The sequence below is a fragment of the Scyliorhinus torazame genome, chromosome 14, assembly GCF_047496885.1.
Source record: "Scyliorhinus torazame isolate Kashiwa2021f chromosome 14, sScyTor2.1, whole genome shotgun sequence".
NCBI classification, from domain to species: Eukaryota; Metazoa; Chordata; class Chondrichthyes; order Carcharhiniformes; family Scyliorhinidae; genus Scyliorhinus; species Scyliorhinus torazame.
The window spans coordinates 201,875,343-201,896,080 of NC_092720.1; the positions used below are offsets into that span (position 1 = coordinate 201,875,343).

Here is a 20,738-nt window from a genome sequence, read left to right on the forward strand (position 1 = left end):
ATTACGGCGCTCTCTCCATTACGGCGCTCTCTCCATTACGGCCCTCTCCACTACGGCGCTCTCTCCATTACGGCGCTCTCTCCATTACGGCGCTCTCTCCATTACGGCGCTCTCTCCATTACGGCGCTCTCTCCATTACGGCGCTCTCTCCATTACGGCGCTCTCTCCATTATGGCGCTCTCTCCATTACGGCGCTCTCTCCATTACTGTACTCCATTACGGCGCTCTCACCATTACGGCCCTCTCCATTACGGCCCTCTCCATTACGGCCCTCTCCATTACGGCCCTCTCCATTACGGCCCCCTCTCCATTACGGCCCCCTCTCCATTACGGCCCCCTCTCCATTACGGCGCTCTCTCCATTACGGGGCTCTCTCCATTACGGCGCTCTCTCCATTACGGCGCTCTCTCCATTACGGCCCTCTCCACTACGGCGCTCTCTCCATTACGGCGCTCTCTCCATTACGGCGCTCTCTCCATTACGGCGCTCTCTCCATTACGGCGCTCTCTCCATTACGGCGCTCTCTCCATTACGGCGCTCTCTCCATTACTGTACTCCATTACGGCGCTCTCACCATTACGGCCCTCTCCATTACGGCCCTCTCCATTACGGCCCTCTCCATTACGGCCCCCTCTCCATTACGGCCCCCTCTCCATTACGGCCCCCTCTCCATTACGGCGCTCTCTCCATTACGGCGCTCTCTCCATTACGGCGCTCTATCCATTACGGCGCTCTCTCCATTACGGCGCTCTCTCCATTACGGCGCTCTCTCCATTACGGCGCTCTCTCCATTACGGCGCTCTCTCCATTACGGCGCTCTCTCCATTACGGCGCTCTCTCCATTACGGCGCTCTCTCCATTACGGCGCTCTCTCCATTACGGCGCTCTCTCCATTACGGCGCTCTCTCCATTACGGCGCTCTCTCCATTACGGCGCTCTCTCCATTACGGCGCTCTCTCCATTACGGCGCTCTCTCCATTACGGCGCTCTCTCCATTACGGCGCTCTCTCCATTACGGCGCTCTCTCCATTACGGCGCTCTCTCCATTACGGCGCTCTCTCCATTACGGCGCTCTCTCCATTACGGCGCTCTCTCCATTACGGCGCTCTCTCCATTACGGCGCTCTCTCCATTACGGCGCTCTCTCCATTACGGCGCTCTCTCCATTACGGCGCTCTCTCCATTACGGCGCTCTCTCCATTACGGCGCTCTCTCCATTACGGCGCTCTCTCCATTACGGCGCTCTCTCCATTACGGCGCTCTCTCCATTACGGCGCTCTCTCCATTACGGCGCTCTCTCCATTACGGCGCTCTCTCCATTACGGCGCTCTCTCCATTACGGCGCTCTCTATTACGGCGCCCTCTCCATTACGGCGCCCTCTCCATTACGGCGCCCTCTCCATTACGGCGCGCTCTCCATTACGGCGCGCTCTCCATTACGGCGCTCTCTCCATTACGGCGCTCTCTCCATTACGGCCCTCTCTCCATTACGGCCCTCTCTCCATTACGGCCCTCTCTCCATTACGGCCCTCTCTCCATTACTGTGCTTGTGCCTTGTGGAGGGTCACTGAACCAGGCCGCCGTTGTTCAGTTTGATCTTCTCTCTCCCTCGCTCAGGCCTGCAGTGAATTTACGACACACGTGATGAACCTCCTGCGGGAGCAAAGCAGAACACGGCCGATCTCTCCGAAGGAGATCGAGAGGATGGTTGGGATCATCCATCGGAAGTTCAGCTCGATCCAGATGCAGCTAAAGCAAAGCACGTGCGAGGCCGTCATGATCCTTCGGTCCCGCTTTCTCGATGCCAGGTCAGTACGGCACGTCTACCCAGCTCAGGGTCACCGTCGTCCTGGAGGAGGCAGGTTCTCCGCTCTTCCCTGACCAGTGCCGGGATCCAGTGTGGGATCTCCCTGATTTTATGGAAATAGAATGCTAGCTTTTATTTCAATGGGGATGGAGTCTAAAAGTGAAGAGGTGTTTCTGCAACTGTACAAGGTAAGAGTGAGTCCACAGTGAGAATACGGTAAACAGCTTTGGTCCCTTATTTAAGGAGAGATATGTTATTGGAGGCAGTACAGAGGAGGTTTACTAGGATATTCCCGGGTATGGAGGGACTGCCAGGCGAGGAATGATTAAACAAGTTGGGTTGTAGCTCAGCAGAATGAGAGGTGATAGATTGAAATAGACCAGATTCTGGGGGGTGGGACAGGGTAAATGTTGGCAGGACGATTCCACTCATGGGAGAGAGCAGGACCAGAGGGCATAGTCGCAGAATAAGGGGCTCATTTAAGACGGATTTGAGGAAGAAATTCTTCTCCCAAAGTGTGGTGAATCTTTGGAATTCTTTACCCCAGGAAGCTGTGGAGGGCGAGTCCCTGAACATTTGCGAGGCTGAGATCGATAGGTTTTTAATCAGTTGGGGAATTAAGGGTTACGGAGAGAAGGCAGGAAAGTGGATTTAGTGAGTGTGAGATCAGCCATGATCTTATTAAATAGTGGAGCAGGCTTGAGGGGCTGAATGGCCTGACTCCTGTGTTTTCTGATCCTCTGTCTTGGGAATGGACTGGAGGAAAGAAGAGAGGAAACGTCACAGGTTTAAATTTTGCAGTTCAGGGGAGGGAGTGGGACCCGGGTGTGAGCGTGAGCGGAGGGGGGGGAGCGTGAGCGGAGGGGGGGAGAGCGAGCGTGAGCGGAGGGTGGGAGAGTGTGAGCGGAGGGGGGGAGAGCGTGAGCGGAGGGGAGAGCGTGAGCGGAGGGGGGAGCATGAGCGGGGGGGGGGGGGGAGAGCGTGAGCGGAGGGGGAGAGCGTGAGCGGAGGGGGGAGCGTGAGTGGAGGGGGGGAGAGCGTGAGCGGAGGGGGGAGCGTGAGCGGAGGGGGGGGAGAGCGTGAGCGCGGAGGGGGGAGCGTGAGCGCGGAGGGGGGAGCGTGAGCGGAGGGGGGGAGCGTGAGCGCAGGGGGTGGAGCGTGAGCGGAGGGGGTGGAGCGTGAGCGGAGGGGGGGGAGCGTGAGCGGAGGGGTGAGAGCGTGAGCGGAGGGGGGGGAGCGTGAGCGGAGGGGGGGAGAGCGTTGAGCGGAGGGGGGGGAGAGCGTGAGCGGGGGGGGGGGAGAGCGTGAGCGGAGGGGGGGAGAGCGTGAGCGGGGGGGGGGGGGAGAGCGTGAGCGGAGGGGGGGAGAGCGTGAGCCGGGGGGGGGGGGGGGGGCGTGAGCGGAGGGGGGGCGTGAGCGGAGGGGGGGGGGGAGTCAACGGAGGGGAACGGGAACAGAGGGAGGGAGGAGGTGAACAGATAATAATAATCGCTTATTGTCACAGGTAGGCTTCAATGAAGTTACTGCGAAACGCCCCTAGTCGCCCATTCCGGTGCCTGTTCGGGGAGGCCGGGAGGGGAATTGAACCGGCGCTTCCGCCATTGTTCTGCGTTACGAGCCAGCTGTTTAGCCCACTGTGCTAAACCAGCCCCAGATGGAGGAGCGAAGAGAAAAAAGTCTTGATCGCACCAAAATATTTGTGTTTTTTTAGAATTCATGGGGCATGAAAAATCCTGACCGGTTGGCATGGGCGCAATGCAGGAAGGATGGGGGGAGGCAGGAGGAGAGGGGGCCAGGAGGAAAAGGGGACTGAATTGTCCCGGAATGGTGCAGAGTCTAGGGTAACGTTGGAAGTTCGGGAAACCGAGTGACCAAAGGATTGCCAGTAAAATGAAGGCTTTATTTGCAGGACCCTTCCCGCCCCTCCCCCCTTGGCTCCCAGGTTGCCGCATGTGCACGACGGCCTTGTGGCAGTGCTGAGGGAGGCCGGAGTTTTGGGATTTTAGCACCGTGCTGCTCGCTTGTCCGGTCATTTCTGCAACCTTTTTTTTTTTTGACCCCTGCAGGAGAAAAAGGCGTAACTTCAGCAAACAGGCCACGGAAATTTTGAACGAATACTTTTACTCCCACCTCAGTAACCCGTACCCCAGTGAGGAGGCCAAAGAAGAGCTGGCAAAGAAGTGTGGCATCACTGTATCGCAGGTCAGTGTATCTCAGGTTAGGTCCATTTAACCTTCTCACAGGTACTTCACTTATTATTGTCCTGTCTGTTTTCCGTCGCTGTCGTAATCGGTTGCTTGCCGTTTGTTTTGTGCGCGCCAACTTTGTGAATTGAAATGTTGGTTGGCTATTCAAATTTTATGATGGCTGCACGGCCTGTATCTCTTTGAGGACTCAGCAGCGATCGAAATGTGTTTTAAAGCGGAACTATTTCCTCTGGTCTTGGGGTGGGGGGAGGGGGGGGTGGTGGGAGGGGTCGAACGCAGAAACCAATCTGAGCTAGGCCGTTTGAGGGCATTTCCAAGAAGCAGTTCCTCACACAAAAAGGCCCGTGGAAAAAAATCCGGAACTTTCTCCCCTTCTAAAAGGCCGGGCTGTCATATGAACGTTTGGGACTGAGTTTTTTTTTGGTTCAGTCAAGGTTTAAAGGCAAGGTTGACGAACAGGGTGGCCATGATGGATTGACTGGTGGAGCAGGCTGGAGGGGCTGGACGGCCTCCTTCACTTCCTCAGCTTTAGCAACTGCGGTGGAGAGGTTGCCCCAAATCTGTCAGCTGAGTCGGTTGGTAGCACTCGCGCCTTGTCCGACCCAAGGTCGTGGGTTCGAAACCCAAACCCCCAGTTTTGGTTTTTTTTAAACTATTCGTTTTCCGGGATGTGGGTGTCACTGGCTAGGCCCAGCGTTTGTTGCCCATCCCTAGTTGCCCTTGAGAAGGTGGTGTTGAGCTGCCTTCTTGAACCGCTGCAGTCCCTGAGGTGCAGGTGCACCCACTGTGCTGTTAGGGAGGGGGTTCCAGGGGTTTGCCCCCAGCGACAGTGAAGGAAAGGCGATATATTTCCAAGCCGGGATGGCGAGTGACTTGGAGGGGAACCTTCAGCTGGTGGGGTTCCCAGGTATCTGCTGCCCTTGTCCTTCTAGATAGTGGTGGCTGTGTGTTTGGAAAGTCAGCCCAGGCTGACACTCCCAGTCAGGGCCGAGGGAGTGCTGAGACGTCAGCGGCACTGTCTTTCTGGTGGGACGTGGGCCCGGGTCTCCATCTGCCCACTCGAGCCAAAGTGAACGGCTCCACTTTGCAGCACAGCAGAACCTTTCCCCTTGCTCCCCTGACCAATGTCTACCCTTCCGGCCACACCATTAAAGCAGATTATCCGGTCAATTGTGATTGTTTTGTTTTCGTTTGCGGAAGGCGGCCGAGGGCGAATTTGCTGCTGCGCTTGCTCACACAGTACACGGAGCAGGAAGTAGGCCTTGTGCCACCTCGAGCCTGCTCTGCTACTCAATAAGATTGTGTCTCACCGACCTCGAGCCTTCTGTCGGGTGGAAGGTGGGAGGCTGGTCAGGAGCACATTGGAATAGCCCGGCAGCAGGACGAGCTAAGGCAGGGGCCATATCCATACACTCCCTCTAGTCCCTAAACACGCTATATTCCCTTGATTCCCTTAGTCTAATAATCTTATTGACGTCTCTCCTGAATATCACAACGAACTGAGCATCCGCAGCTCACTGTGGGGCAGAGAATTCTGAGGTTTGGCTACCCTCAGAGTGAATTAATCTATCCTCCTCCATCCTAAATGGCCCATCCCTTAAGAGAGTGACCCCTGCTCCTAACCCGCCTCTCAGCGTTTGCTGTTGTCAAGCTCTTCATGCGTTTCAGTGAGGCACAGAATACAGTGGCCACACACAACACTTTGGTTTTCCTTCTCGATTTATTGACCGTCTGGACCGACTGCCCACAGTCTCGCCCGGTGACCACGCGTGATTGAAGCCGGGGCCTGGTCTCTTCATGCTGCATCAGAGCCAGAGGGTCGGTGTTCGAAAGTCCATCACAACCTTGTAAAGATGTCAAGCATGGGCAGCAAGTGCCTGCCTTGTCAACGCCGCCCAGGTGCCAGGACCTAAACGGTATTGAGATTTCTCCCTCTGCTCTATTGCCCTGATGACAATTCCTTGACGCTCGGCTGCCATAAGCAGTTGCTGCCTTATTACCTCCACCTCATTGCCTTTCTCTGCCCCTGCCGCCGGGCTATTCCAATGCTCTCCTGACCGGCCTCCCACCTTCCACCCAACAGGATCTTGAGGCTGTCCAAATCTCTACTCCACTGTCCCATCAAACACTCCCAGGACAGGGACAGCACGGGGTTAGATACAGAGTAAAGCTCCCTCTACACTGTCCCCATCAAACACTCCCAGGACAGGTACGGCACGGTGTTAGATACAGAGTAAAGCTCCCTCTACACTGTCCCTATCAAACATTCCCAGGACAGGTACAGCATGGGGTTAGATACAGAGTAAAGCTCCCTCTACACTGTCCCATCAAACACACCCAGGACAGGTACAGCACAGGGTTAGATACAGAGTAAAGCTCCTTCTACACTGCCCCCATCAAACATTGCCAGGACAGATACAGCACGGGGTTAGATACAGAGTAAAGCTCCCTCTACACTGTCCCCATCAAATACTCCCAGGACAGGTACGGCACGGTGTTAGATACAGAGTAAAGCTCCCTCTACACTGTCCCTATCAAACATTCCCAGGACAGGTACAGCATGGGGTTAGATACAGAGTAAAGCTCCCTCTCCACTGTCCCATCAAACTCTCCCAGGACAGGGACAGCACGGGGTTAGATACAGAGTAAAGCTCCCTCTACACTGTCCCATCAAACACTCCCAGGACAGGTACAGCACAGGTTAGATACAGAGTAAAGCTCCCTCTACACTGTCCCATCAAACACTCCCAGGACAGTTACTGCACGGGGTTAGATACAGAGTAACGCTCCCTCTTCACTGTCCCATCAAACACTCCCAGGGCCGATATCGAAGGGAGTTAGATACAGAGTAAAATGCTAATTCAAACATTATTGTACTTTTGTTTTTTAATCGTTCCTCTACCTGGTTCCTGCGATGTACCTGAGTATTAACTGAGTTAATCAGATTACCCTTCGCCTCACTTGGTGCTGAGTGGCACCCAGCAAGTTGAGGAACCGGTTTTCTCAGTGTAAAAGAGCGATGCGTCTTTGGCGCCTCGTGGGCTGTGGCAGATTACCTTCCAACCCAGTTATTGCAAACGGAATATTTTTAATTAAGTTGCTGAGCATTTAGCTATCGTTATTCATGTTGGAGTTAAAGCTTCCATTCGAGCAGTTGAGATTGAAGCTGTTCTAGAAGTTGCGTTCAGTGGAAGGATTTTAAACTCCGGTAACTTCGGCAGATTGTGTAGGCTCGGAGTTTGCGATATCCACTGGTTAAGTGCAAAGAGCAGGTAACTTAATAGCTCCGAGATCAGGAAAATCAAATTGTACAAATTCCTTTAGGGTTTGCTAATCTCCAGCTGTCAGGGGACGTGGCAATTAAAGTGAAGCATTAAATGAAGGGTAACTCGGGACTTGTTAACCCTGTCTCCTCTCACCCTCTGCATTAAGGTGCTGTTCTGTTCTATATCCAGTTCCTCCCTCCATTTCTTTCTCTCTCTCTCCCCATTTTTCTCTCTGTCTCTCTCTCTTTCACGCTCTGTCTGTCTCTCTCTCCTGAAGATGCTGATCTGTTCTGGATCCAGTTCCTCCTTCCATTTCTCTCTCTGTCTCTCGCTCTTTCTCTCTCTCTCACGCTCTCTGTCTGTCTGTCTCTCCCCTGAAGATGCTGATCTGTTCTGGATCCAGTTCCTCCTTCCATTTCTCTCTCTCCCCCATTTCTCTCTCTGTCTCTCGCTCTTTGTGTCTCTCTCTCTATCTCTTGCACACGCTCTCTGTCTGTCTGTCTCTCTCTCTCTCTCGCTCTGTCTGTCTCTTTCTCGCTCTGTCTGTCTCTCTCTCACTCTCTCTCACTCTGTCTGTCTCTCTCTCACTCTGTCTCTCTGTCTGTCTCTTTCCTGAAGATGCTGATCTGTTCTGGATCCAGTTCCTTGCTCACTTCAATCTGGCAGCAGCAAAGTCAATTATCTACTGAGATCTGGTAACTAACAATGTCACGGATCTGCCCTGGATTCCGGCTGCTCATTACCACCCCATTCGAAGTACATCTGTTGAACACTCGCTCGTTAGCCATCATGTCAGCAGAGTTGGTTAAATATGCCTTAGGTTGGAGCCTATCACCTGTGGGATAGTCTTGTACAAAATGTGCCCACCGGTAATCTCTCTCACCCTTGTTGCTGATTTTGCCTTAGTTTAAGTGCTCTGTTTTATCACCTTTGCTCTTGAGTCGCCAGGTATCTTTATGATACCGCCACGTGGTTCAAGTCCAAGTAATGATCAATAATCCAATACACCGATTAGTAAGAATTAAATCAAAGCACATTTATTATACACTGTAATCACTACTCATGCGTAAATTCTACGTCTAAGCTACTTCTACAACTAACAGGCCTATACTTAACTTCGGACTGGCCCACCAGGTCAGGGGAACAAATGGCCTTTTGTTCGGGTTCTGAGTCTGCGGGATTCGAAGTTGGTACAGATTGATAGCTAGGAGCGCCTATCTCATAGCGAGCGTTGAAGTTAGACTTACAGGTTCGGTCAGCTGCTGAAGAGTGACGAGAGCTGGAAGCGAGCCGAAGAAGAAGAGTCCCCAGGGGCTTCCCGCCTTTCGAGGGAGACCCTGTACCTGGTCCCAAGTGATTGGACTTTGTCCCAATCACTTGGTTCGATTTTCTCCAATGCTGGAGCGGTTCCCTGATCGATGGGCGGTCTTGAGGTGGTTGGTCACCTCCCATTGTGTAGGCTTCTGCTGGCGCCGAAGAGTCTGGTTTTGCTTGATGTGTCTAAATGTTGCTCATTGTTCCCGGGGATTGCTCATTAATATGCAGATGGCTGGTGTTTTGTTATGCTGATGGTTGCTGATATCTATCTTGTCTGGCCTTTCCAGAGGTAAATACACAACCAACCTGCAGCTGCTCGTTTTTGTCCTGTTAGCTGACTTTCCCATCAGTCTTTGCCGTTCGCCATTTTAAATCGGGAGTTGGCCATTTTAAGTGGCTACACCCTCCACCTCCCGGCACACATCCTCGGTCCTGACTCCCAACAAAGATATATCCCAGCGGCGAAGAAGGATTTTAGGAAGGGGATAAATCAACCACGGTTAACCAAGGAAGTTCAGGACTGTAATAAACTGAATGAAAAACATACAATGTGGTAAAGATTATTGGTAAGCAGAGGATTAGGAAAGATTTAAAAACCAACAAAAGATGACCAAAAAATAATAGCGGGCGTAAACTGAATGAAAAACATACAATGTGGCAAAGATTAGTGGTAAACCAGAGGATTAGGAAAGATTTAAAAACCAACAAAAGATGACCAAAAAATAATGGCGGGCGTAAACTGAATGAAAAACATACAATGTGGCAAAGATTAGTGGTAAACCAGAGGATTAGGAAAGATTTAAAAACCAACAAAAGATGACCAAAAAATAATGGCGGGCGTAAACTGAATGAAAAACATACAATGTGGCAAAGATTAGTGGTAAACCAGAGGATTAGGAAAGATTTAAAAACCAACAAAAGATGACCAAAAAATAATGGCGGGCGTAAACTGAATGAAAAACATACAATGTGGCAAAGATTCGTGGTAAACCAGAGGATTAGGAAAGATTTAAAAACCAACAAAAGATGACCAAAAAATAATAGCGGGCGTAAACTGAATGAAAAACATACAATGTGGGAAAGATTTAACAACCAACAAAAGATGACCAAAAAATAATAGAAGGTGTAGACTGAATGAAAATGCCTTCAGCATGGCTTCATGAAGGAGGAATCATGCCGTATTCTAATTAAATAGACTTCTTCGAGGTGGGAGCGAGAGGGATAGATAAACGGGAACCAGTTGATGTAATACACTTGGAATTCCAAAAAGCGTCCGATGACGTACTGCACAAAAGGCTAGATCAGAGCCCATGGAGTTGGGGGTAGGATATTAGCATGGATAGAGGATTGGCTAACTGATAGAAAACAGAGAGCTAGGATAAGGGGGGCATTTTCAAGGTGGCAACCTGTAACTAGGGGCTGGGGCCACAAATATTTATTTAAAAAAATATTTTATTCAGGTAACAAAAGCAGAAGAAATATCATCTAACATTATAAATAACAAACACCCACTCCTGTCCCCCCCCCCCCCCCCCCCACCTGCCTTCCTCATTTTAGCCCCCTTAACCCTCCCCCTTTACTGACCCCTCAACCCTCCTTAAAGAAGTCAATGAACGGCTTCCGAGCAAACACATAAACCGATCCCCTCAGGACAAACTTGACCTTCTCCAGCCTCCGGAATTCCACTAGGTCGTTCACCCACACCCCACTTTTGAAGCTCCAAGTCCCTCGATCCAATATTAAAGTATTTTGTGCTAACTTTGTAATAGATTATAACTGGATTTGAAACTCTTTTAAAAGGTGCAGTTCCTTGTAAAAGAGTAGTCCCACTCAGGCAGCAATGGTTATTCAGTCATCAGTAGACCTTTCTCGTATAAAGCGGTAGCTAAGGAGATCCAGGCTACCAGAGAGGCAAAGGCCAAGACATCGGCCTCTCTCGCCCCCTGAACTCCCGGGGTGGGATTCTCCCTTCTGGGGACTCAGTCCCCACGTCGGCGGGAAAACTGGTGCCAACCACTCCGGCATAAACCCGCCTTGAAAGTGAGGAATTCTCCGAACTTTCAGGGGCTAGGTAGACGTCGGAGGGGTTGGCGCCGCTCCAGCCGATGCCGAAGGGCCGGCGCGAGTTGGCGCATGCGTGGAACGGCCGGCGTGATCTTGCGCACGCGCGGACCGGCCGGCGTATTTCCGTGCATGCGCGGGGGTACTCTTCTCCGCGCCGCCCCCCGGGCAATATGCCGGAGCCCTACAGGGGCTCGCGCAGAGGAAAGAAGTCCCCCCACGGAACAAGCCCGCCCACAGATCGGTAGGCCCCGATCGCGGGCCAGGGTCAGATCTCCCCCCCCCCCCCCCCCCCCTTCTGGGAGCGAGTTCCGCGTTCTCACTGTTCTCTGGGTAATGCGGTTCTCCTGTCTGATTTGTTCGTGATTATATTTCACTGATACCTTTTGTGAGGGCCACGAAGAATCCAGCACGAGTTTTAAGGATACAAAGTAATAACATTTATTTACAATAACATATGCATATAACAGCAGCAGCAACTTCCCTTGCTGCACACTCCTTCCTGCTGGTTCCTAAACTGGCCAGCTTTATTTATACTAGGAGTATACTAATGGTTTCTCCGCCCCCCTCATTGGGGAAGCTCAAACTCCCACAGGATTGTGCGATTGTCATTAGTCCTCAGCCAATGGTAAGTAGGCAGGTTATAACATCCCCCCCCCCGGCCCCCCCCCCCCCAAAGTCCAAGGAATCCACCGAAGACCCTGGCGAAGGAGGGCGTTGGACTCGTTTTGCCGCAGGCCGGACACCATTTGCACGAGGCGCTGGATCAGACGGCGTGTAACGAGACGGAGACCGGCGCTTCCGTGATGAACGGCGCGGTTGTACATCCACGGCCCGTGGACCCGAGGATTCCCCCTCTGATGCATCCTGTGTCTCCATCTCGGAGTCAGAGTCTGCTGCCTCCGTCATGTCAGCATCTCTATCTCCATTCGGTTCTGTAACGACCTGCGCAGGCTTCGAGTGAGGCACCAGTGGAAGATTGTGAGGACTACCTTCCCTTGTCTCTGGTCTCTGCGGCTGTTGAAATGAGCTCCGGGGGCGGGGAATCTTTTGAGGGGATGGTCTTCTGGACCGAACGTGGTCTACATGTTTGCGCTGGAGACGACCCCGGGCTTGCACCTGGTAAGATATAGGGCCCGTTTGGCGAAAGATTACACCAGGAACCCACTGGGCACCGCCAGCAAAATTCCGAACGAACACTGGGTCACCGGGCGCAAACTGCCGAATCGGCCGATGCCGAGAAAATCCCTGTCCCTGTCGTTCTTGTGTGCGGCGTACTTTTGCGCCAATATCCGGGAAAACCATACTAAGGCAGGTGCAAAGTCTCCGTCCCATTAGGAGTTCTGCGGGAGCTACCCCAGTCACCGCATGGGGGGTGGTCCTATACGTAAACAAAAACCGAGCCAGTCTCGTGTCCATTGATCCAGAAGACTGCTTCTTTAGGCCTCTTTTGAACGTCTGCACTGCACGCTCTGCCAACCCATTTGAAGCCGGGTGGTAAGGGTCAGTGCGGATATGGCGGATGCCGTTCATCTTAGTGAACCTCGCAAACTCCTCACTCGTGAATGGAGTGCTGTTATCCGTGACCAGCACCTCGGGGGGGCCATGCGTACTAAACGACAAACGCATCTTTTCAATTGTTGCGCAGGACGTTGTCCCCTGCATCTTATGCACCCCTAGCCATTTAGACTGGGCGTCAATTAATAGAAGGAACATGGATCCTTGAAAAGGGCCTGCGAAATCTGCATGTAAGCGTGCCCAAGGCCGCCCTGGCCATTCCCAGTGATGTAGGGGCACGGCCGGCGGAAGCTTCTGATGCTCCTGGCAAATGGAGCAGTTTTGGGCCACCTTCTATATGTCGGTGTCGAGGCCTGGCCACCAGATATAACTCCGGGCCAACATTTTCATTTTGGTCACATCTGGATGCCCATTGTGCAAGTCTGTTAGTATCAGCTCCTGGCCTTTTTCCGGGACAATCACACGCGTCCCCCACAAGAGGATGCCGTCTTCCACGCTGAACTCTGACAGCTTGGAGGAAAATGCCCGCAACTCGCCTGGGAGCTGTCTATGCTGCCCACCATACAGGACTGTGTGCCGAACCTTTGACAGGACTGGCTCCGTCTGGGTCCACTCACGGATCTGTGATGCCGTGACAGGCAAGGTGTCCATAAAATTTAGGGTTGCAACCACCTCACCGGTCGTGGGGGTCGACATGGGGCCGGTCGATAAAGGCAATCGGCTCAGTGCGTCGGCATTTGCTATCTGCGTACCTGGTTTGTGCTCCAGAGAATTCTCGTATGCAGCGAGCAACAAAGCCCAGCGCTGGATCCGTGCGGAAGCAATGGGCGGTATTGGCTTATCCTCTCTGAAAAGTCCCAGCAGAGGCTTATGATCAGTCACGATAGTGAAATGGCGGCCATACACGTACTGGTGGAAGCGTTTCACCGCAAAACCCACTGCCAGGCCCCCCTCCTCGATCTGCGCGTACTTTTTCTCCGCTGCAGTCAATGTGCGGGAGGCGAAAGCTATCGGTCGCTCGGCCCCGTTCTCCATCTTGTGGGACAGGACGGCCCCAATACCATACGGGGATGCATCACATGTGACGAGCAAAGGCTTTCCAGGATCATAGTGGGTTAGTAACCCAGACGACGACAATTGTTGCTTTACCCGCCGGAAAGCGGTTTCCTGCGGCTGACCCCAAACCCAGGTGTGATTTCTATTTAGCAGAAGGTGCAAAGGGGCCAGCGTAGTTGCCAGATTGGGGAGGAACTTCCTGTAATAGTTTACGAGACCGAGAAAAGAACGAAGATGCGAAGTGTCAGTCGGGGCGGGGGCCTGTTAAATTGCATGTACCTTCTCTGCGACGGGGTGCAAACCTTCGCGGTCCACCCGATAACCTAGGTAGACTACTTCCATTGCCTGAAATACGCACTTTGTGCGACATAAACAGACTCCAGCCTCCGAAAGGCATCTAAGGACAGCCTCCAGATTTTCCAAATGTTCCCGCTCCGACGACCCTGTAATCAAAACGTCATCTAAGTAGACAGCAACACGTGGTAAACCTCTCAAAATGCCCTCCATAACACGTTGAAAAATTGCGCAGGCAGAGGATACTCCAAAGGGCAACAGTGTATATTCATACAGGCCCCGGTGTGTATTAATCGTTACATATGGTCGGGAGGCAGGGTCCAGCTCCAACTGCAGGTAGGCGTGACTCATATCTAATTTTGTGAACGAGAATCCACCTGCAAGCTTCGCGTAGAGATTCTCTATGCAAGGCATTGGATATCGGTCGAGTCGGGAAGCCGTATTCACTGTAAGTTTATAGTCGCCACACAAGCGAACTGTGGCATCTGGCTTCATTACAGGTACAATTGGTGCTGCCCAGTCAGTAAAACGGACGGGCCTGATAATACCCAAACTCTGCAAACGAGTGAGCTCCCCTTCTACCTTCTCGAGCAAGGCGTAAGGCACCGGGCGTGCCCGGAAATAGCGCGGCGTGGCTCCTGGTTCGACTTGGATACGAGCTACGGCCCCTTTTATTTTCCCCAAACCAGGCTGGAATACATCTGGGTATCGTCCTAGCACCTCAGTCAACCCTTCAGAAACTGTTTGGAGGATGTGCTGCCATTGCAACCGCAAATGGCGCAACAAGTCCCGACCCAACAGGCTGGGCCCATGGCCGTGCACCACGATAAGTGGGAAACGCCCCTCCTGGCGTCCATAAACAACAGGGGTCATTGTAGTTCCTGCAATGTCCAGTGGTTCCCCCGTGTAGGTGGCCAACCTGGCCTGTGAGTCGGTTAATGTAAGGGTCTGTATACCCTGCTTGATGCGGTCGAATGTCCTCTGGGCAATCACGGAGACCGCTGCGACAGTGTCCAACTCCATCTCAAGCGGGTGGCCATTGACCCGTACTGTCACCTTAATGGGGGCCACACGGGGAGCTGCCACACAATGCAGCTGCAGGCAGTCCTCCGTCTCCACGTCCTCAGGAGTAGTCGCCGCAGGTTCATCCACATGGAAGGTACGGCATCTGGGCTGGTCCCAGTTACGGCCCCTGGGCTGGTCCCAGTTTCGGTCGGAACGACGGCGCCTCTGGCGCCCCCAGGACCGCCGTCCGCGACGGGGTCGGCGCCTACAAGTCTGACACGGACATGGCTCCTCATCCATTGGTTCTGGAGAAGGCTTCCTTCGGGGAGGAATGTCCGACGGCCACTGGCGTCGGTCCGGACGTTGCCTCGCCCAAGGTACCGCAGGAGTGCGGGGGACATTTTCGGACGGAAGGGGTTGCGCCCCAAGGCATGCACTTCCATTCCCTGTAGCTCCTGCACTCCTCGTTCTGTGCTCTCTCGGGACAATACTATTTGAATGGCCTGTTGAAAAGTAAATGTTGGCTCAGCTAACAACTTTCTCTGGGTGGCCGCATTGTTAATACCGCAAACCAAACGGTCGCGTAACATTTCTGACAAGGTCTCACCATAGTCACAGTACTCCGCAATCCTGCGTAGCCTGGATAGAAAATCGGCAAGGGATTCTCCAGGGGTCCTCTCAGCGGTATTAAACTGGTAACGCTGGACTATCGTGGACGGGGTTGGGTTAAAATGTTGCCCCACTATATTCACAAGTTCATCAAACGTTTTGGTGTCCGGCGCAGTTGGGTACGTAAGGCTCCTAATCACCCCAAACGTATGCGGGCCGCAGGCGGTGAGCAATATGACCACCTGGCGCTCGTTTTCGGTGATATTGTTTGCCCGGAAATAGTAACGCATCCATTGTGTGTACTGGTTCCAGCTTTCCAGCGCAGCATCAAAAACATCCAAACGTCCGTACAGAGGCATGGTATAATAGAAAACAATTTCCAACCTGTATCCAACAAAAATCCAGGGAGGTGGCTTCAGCAGTGTAGACAGCTATTCACTTTTACCTTCGTCGCCAGTTTTGTGAGGGCCACGAAGAACCCAGCACGAGTTTTAAGGATACAAAGTAATAACATTTATTTACAATAACATATATACATAACAGTAGCAGTAACTTCCCTTGCTGCACACTCCTTCCTGCTGGTTCCTAAACTGTCCAGCTTTATTTATACTAGGAGTTTACTAATGGTTTCTCCGCCCCCCTCACTGGGGAAGCTCGTACTCCCACAGGATTGTGGGATTGTCATTAGTCCCCAGCCAATGGTAAGCAGGCAGGTTATAACAATACCCTATCCATGCTCTTCTCGCATGCTGGGGGCAAGCTTTTTCCTACCTCTATCCTCTCGAGCCCTGTCACTAATTTGAAAGACTTAGTCAGTCACCCCCTATTCAGCAAAAACAACCCCAGGGCCTTCCTCTTGGGCATAACCTTTCATCCTTATGAAGCCTTTTTGCACCTTTTCCAATTCTATATATTCGTCACGTGGCACTGTTTAGCCCAAGGTTTAATACAAATTTAACATCACTTTTCAATTCCAATTCTCTTGAAATGCTCTATTTTGTGCAGCGTTGCTCCCGAAATTGAGGACCCTGATGGCAGTTTAAGCCAGTGCCAAGCTGAAAATGAACCTCAGCCAAACTGACTGGGTTTACCAATGCTCCAGCTATTAATGACGCCGCCTCCTGCTCACCTCTGCAGGCGAACCCTGGGGAGAGCAATTGTTGAGGCGTTAACATTTCTCTTTGAACTAGAATTGGATCGTTTTCTATGAATAGTTTTTTGTAAAAATTCGTCATAAAGGTGTTGGAGACAATGGGGGAGGAGTGGGCGGGGCAGTTAGAGGTGGGCGGGGTCATGCACGGTAGCACAGTGGTTAGCACGGCTTCCACACAGCTCCGGGGTCGTGGGTTCGATTCTAGCCTCGGGTGACCGTGTGGAGTCTGCACGTTCTCCCCGTGGCTGTGTGGGTTTCCTCCAGGTGCTCCGGTTTCCTCCCACAGTCTAAAGATGTGCAGGTGAGGTGGATTGGCCGTGCTAAATTGCCCTTAAGTGTCCAACGGTTCGGTGGGGTTACTGGGTTCCGAGGATAGGGTGGAGGCGTGAGCTGAAGCAGGGGGCTCTTTCCGAGGTCTGGGGCAGACTCTGTGAGCCGAATGGCCTCCTTTTGCACTGTAAATGTCATGATTCCTGTACCAATATGACCAACCAGAGTTGGCAGTGCTGAATTAATACATTTTTGTTCTGTCAAGTTGTGAGGAATCAAAAAATCCAAGGCGGAGCTGGGTTACAGCTCAGCTGCGACTTAATTGGCCAGAACAGGACAGGCTCAGGGGGGTTGAATGGCCCCCTCCTGGTCCCGGGCTCCATGAGGAAAGAGATGTTGCACACTTTAGAAGCAGCTTGCCAGTGTCCGTTCCGATAATGGCACGGACTAGATTGGCGCACCCCTGAGTGCGCCACGCGTTAAGTTGCCCATTCAACCATAGATAAGATGGTCCTTTTGACGCCTCACCATGAATTGGCGGCCCTGGCTCGCCAGCTCTATGTTTTGCGGTTGTGCGTTGCTGAGCGTGGACCTCAGGGTGGGAATTCTCTGAAGACCTTGCCTGAACTTCTCTGTCTCCCTCCAGGTGTCCAACTGGTTTGGAAACAAGCGAATTCGGTATAAGAAGAACATTGGTAAGTTCCAGGAGGAGGCTAACATTTACGCTGTTAAGACCGCCGTGAATGCGACAGCAGCCTCTCAGAACAGCCAAGCAAACTCGCCCACCACTCCCACCTCAGCAGGTAGGCAGATAACCTAGCAACAGTATCCTCTACACTGATTGGCTCTGTTGCCCTTATCAACACGACAACCAAATGGGGGGGAAAAAAAGCCTGATTGGGTTGCCGCAAATAGATTTTCGTCCCGGACAGCGTTAATCGATACCAGCCAGTCATATTCCAATTTTTTATTTCTCCTTTTTCAATTTATTTTTCCATCTTGTCATTGCTGTTTTCCCGGTGTCTTGTCTCTTGGTGATCTTGTCCTGTTGGACGTTGCCTCTGCTTTTGTTTCAGGGTTTGTCTGCTTCGTGCGCTGTGTACAGCCGTCCCCATTTGTTGCCCTGCTGTTAACCTTTCTCCTTCCTTATCTCCCCTGCTACCCCTGAAATGGCCTCTTTCAGCCTCTGATGGTTCATTGGATACCTGCACCGATCGATGTGATTGTGGGCAGTGTGATTTAGGTTCTGGCCTCCGACAGAACTCTACAATCCCAAACCCCCCCCCAGGCAGAGAAACGTGCAGCATTGCCCACAGATTTTGGTCACTGTTCAATTGAAATATTAGGTAAACATCAAAGTGGCAAAGGTTGTGCCTCTCTCTCTCTCTCGCTCCTTTCTATAATATATATTATTATATATAATATACTTTCTCAACATCCACCTCTGACTCTTTCTTTGTTTGCTCCTTTCTCCCTCACGTTCTCATTATCCATTCCCTTTTCTTTCATTCAATCCTTCATCCTTTCATTCAATCCTTCTCTTTTCTCCCCCCCCCTTCAACCCCTCCTCTTTCTGTGTCCTGTCACCCTCCATGATCAGGCATGCTTTCAACTTTCACTCCTGAAGTCTGCTCCTTCCCCCAACCCCTCTCTCTTCCTTTAACGTTCTCTCTCCCTCTCTCTCAATCCTGCTCTCTTTTTGCTCTTGCCCTCACGCCCCTCCCTGCCGCACTCGTGTGTGCCCTGCCGATTATTTGTTTCCCATTCTCCTCAGCACGGGGACTCTGTGACCAGCCTGTCACCTCCACCAGCCGCCTCGGCCGGCCAACGGTGCCCGTACCCACTGAACCAAGAATTGCCTCGCTCCTCCCCATTTCTGTTTACGTGTCGCTTGGGTGTTGTTTAAACCTCGGGCAGCAATCTTCCAATGGAATAGGGGGAGGGGGGGGGGGGGGGGGAGCTCGACCCTGTCACCGCCGGTACGAAGGAGCAGAATTGTAACTGCGTGGTCATCTCAATGTTGTAACCTGACGGAAACTCTCAATGTTGATTGAAGCTTTGTCCGGGGTTAGTGGGGTTGGGGGGGGGGGGGGGGGGAGGTGCAGGGTGGAGGGGGGGGGGGAGGTGCAGGGTGGAGGGGGGGGGGGCGGGGGCGCAAGGGGGAGTACCAGAGGGTGGCAAGGAGCTTCAAAGAAATGGGGAGAGCTTACGTCTACGGGAAGTGAATTCATCGCCTTGCCTTTCCAAGGCCAAGCTTTCTGACCTTTGGCCTTCGCCCAGAGGAGCAGGGGAAATGGCCGAGGCCTTCATTTCAATCCTCAATCCCCCGGGGAGGTTTGTTTGGTTCATCGAAGAATCGTGCATTTAGAAATAAAAACAGCCAACCTGGTGCCACCTTTGGTTGCTAGTTGAGTGACCAGGTGCCTGATTTTAATTTTTTTCCTGAGGCTGCGTGGCCGCTGTCTCAAAGCGGGATGTCTGCCCCCAGGGTGTAGAAAACAAACTTGTTTTTCACCCGTCCCCACTCCTCTTCTTCCCCTCCCAGCCCCATCGCTGTTACCTCTCGAAGCTCAGTGTCCAGACACTTTGCCGCCCACGGAGAGAAAGCCTCCTTCTTCAGGCCTCGTGGCTTTCCACTTTCAACAGCTGCTTCGGGCCTGGGCCTATCTTGCTGGGTTCCTGGTGCTTGACTGGAATAGAACCCCCGCCCCCTCCCCCGGATTCAGGCAGGGGAAGAGGGAATGGAAAGAGAACGCTTTGGGGACATGTTTGAGAAAGGGGCCCAGAACCCAGCTGCGCTTCTTCAGGTTGTGCTGAGGTTGGAAGAAGGGTTTTTATTTTGCTTGTCAAGATTACTCTGTCGCAGTCTCTCCACTTTCTTCCCTGCCCACTCCAGCTTCTCTTCCTCCTCCCCCCCCCCCCCCCCCTCCTTTTTTTTTGCGTGGGTGTTGGGACTAATGGGCATGAATCACTGTTGTGGAATTGTGATGGGGCCTGTGCATTAAGAACATTTCTGCAACTGATGCTTCTCTTCATCTCTATCCAAGTGTTTTCTCTACCATCCCCCAACTCAGCACCCCCCCCCCCCTCACAATTCCTTAATCTCGCCATCTTTCTCCACTTCACCATTTTCTCCCTTTGTCTCTTCAGCTCTACTTTTTGTTTCGTCTCCACCCTTTCTCACTGTCTCTTTCTCCCTTTCCATCTCTTCCTCTTTTTTTATGTCTCTCTCTCTCTCTCTCTCTCTGTCTCTCCCTCTCTGTCTGTCTCTCTTTCTCTTTTCGTCTCTTTCTCTGTCTCTTTCTCCGTCTTTTTCTCACTTTCACTCTCCGTCTCATTCCCGCTCGGCCTCATTCCCGCTCGGCCTCATTCCCGCTCGGCCTCATTCCCGCTCGGCCTCATTCCCGCTCGGCCTCATTCCCGCTCGGTCTCATTCCCGCTCGGTCTCATTCCCGCTCGGTCTCATTCCCGCTCGGTCTCATTCCCGCTCCGTCTCATTCCCGCTCCGTCTCATTCCCGCTCCGTCTCATTCCCGCTCCGTCTCATTCCCGCTCCGTCTCATTCCCGCTCCGTCTCTGTCACTCTCCGTCTCTGTCACTCTCCGTCTCTGTCACTCTCCGTCTCTGTCACTCTCCGTCTCATTCTGTCTCCGACTCTCTCCGTCTCCGACTCTCTCCGTCTCCGTCTCTCTCCGTATCCGTCTCTCTCCGTCTCCGTCTCTCTCCGTCACCGTCTCACTCTGTCTCCATCTCGCTCCGCCTCATTCTCTATCTCTCCGTCTCTTCCTCTCCCTCTCTCTGTCTCTTCCTCTCTTTCGTTCCATCTTTTCATCTCCCGCTCCATCTTTTCCTCTCTCGCCCCCTCTTCCTCTCTCTTTCCGTCTCTTTCTCCATCTCTCTCTCTGTCCCTTTCTCTCTCAGTCTCTTTCTCTCTCAGTCTCTTTCTCTCTCGGTCTCTTTCTCTCTTGGTCTTTCTCTCTCGGTCTCTTTCACTCCCCGACACTTTCGCGCTCCGACTCTTTCTCTTTCTCTGTCTCTTTCTCGCTCGCTGTCTCTTTCTCGCTCTCTGTCTCTTTCTCCATTTCGCTCTCTTTCTCTGTCTCTTCCTCCCTCTAACTCAGACGCTTCATCCCTCTAACTACGTCTCTTCCTCTCTCTCCGTCTCTCTCTCCGTCTC

The 20,738-nt window shown here is 52.6% G+C and overlaps 1 protein-coding gene across 1 annotated transcript; it reads left to right on the forward strand.

The window, feature by feature from the left end:
* The first annotated feature begins 1,619 nt into the window (after positions 1-1,619).
* On the forward strand, positions 1,620-17,397 carry LOC140390351 (pre-B-cell leukemia transcription factor 1-like). Its single transcript, XM_072475424.1, has 3 exons — positions 1,620-1,807; positions 3,873-4,008; positions 17,209-17,397. The coding sequence occupies exons 1-3, from the start codon at positions 1,644-1,646 to the stop codon at positions 17,380-17,382; spliced, it is 474 nt and encodes a 157-aa protein (XP_072331525.1). The 5' UTR covers positions 1,620-1,643; the 3' UTR covers positions 17,383-17,397.
* The last annotated feature ends 3,341 nt before the right edge of the window (positions 17,398-20,738 follow it).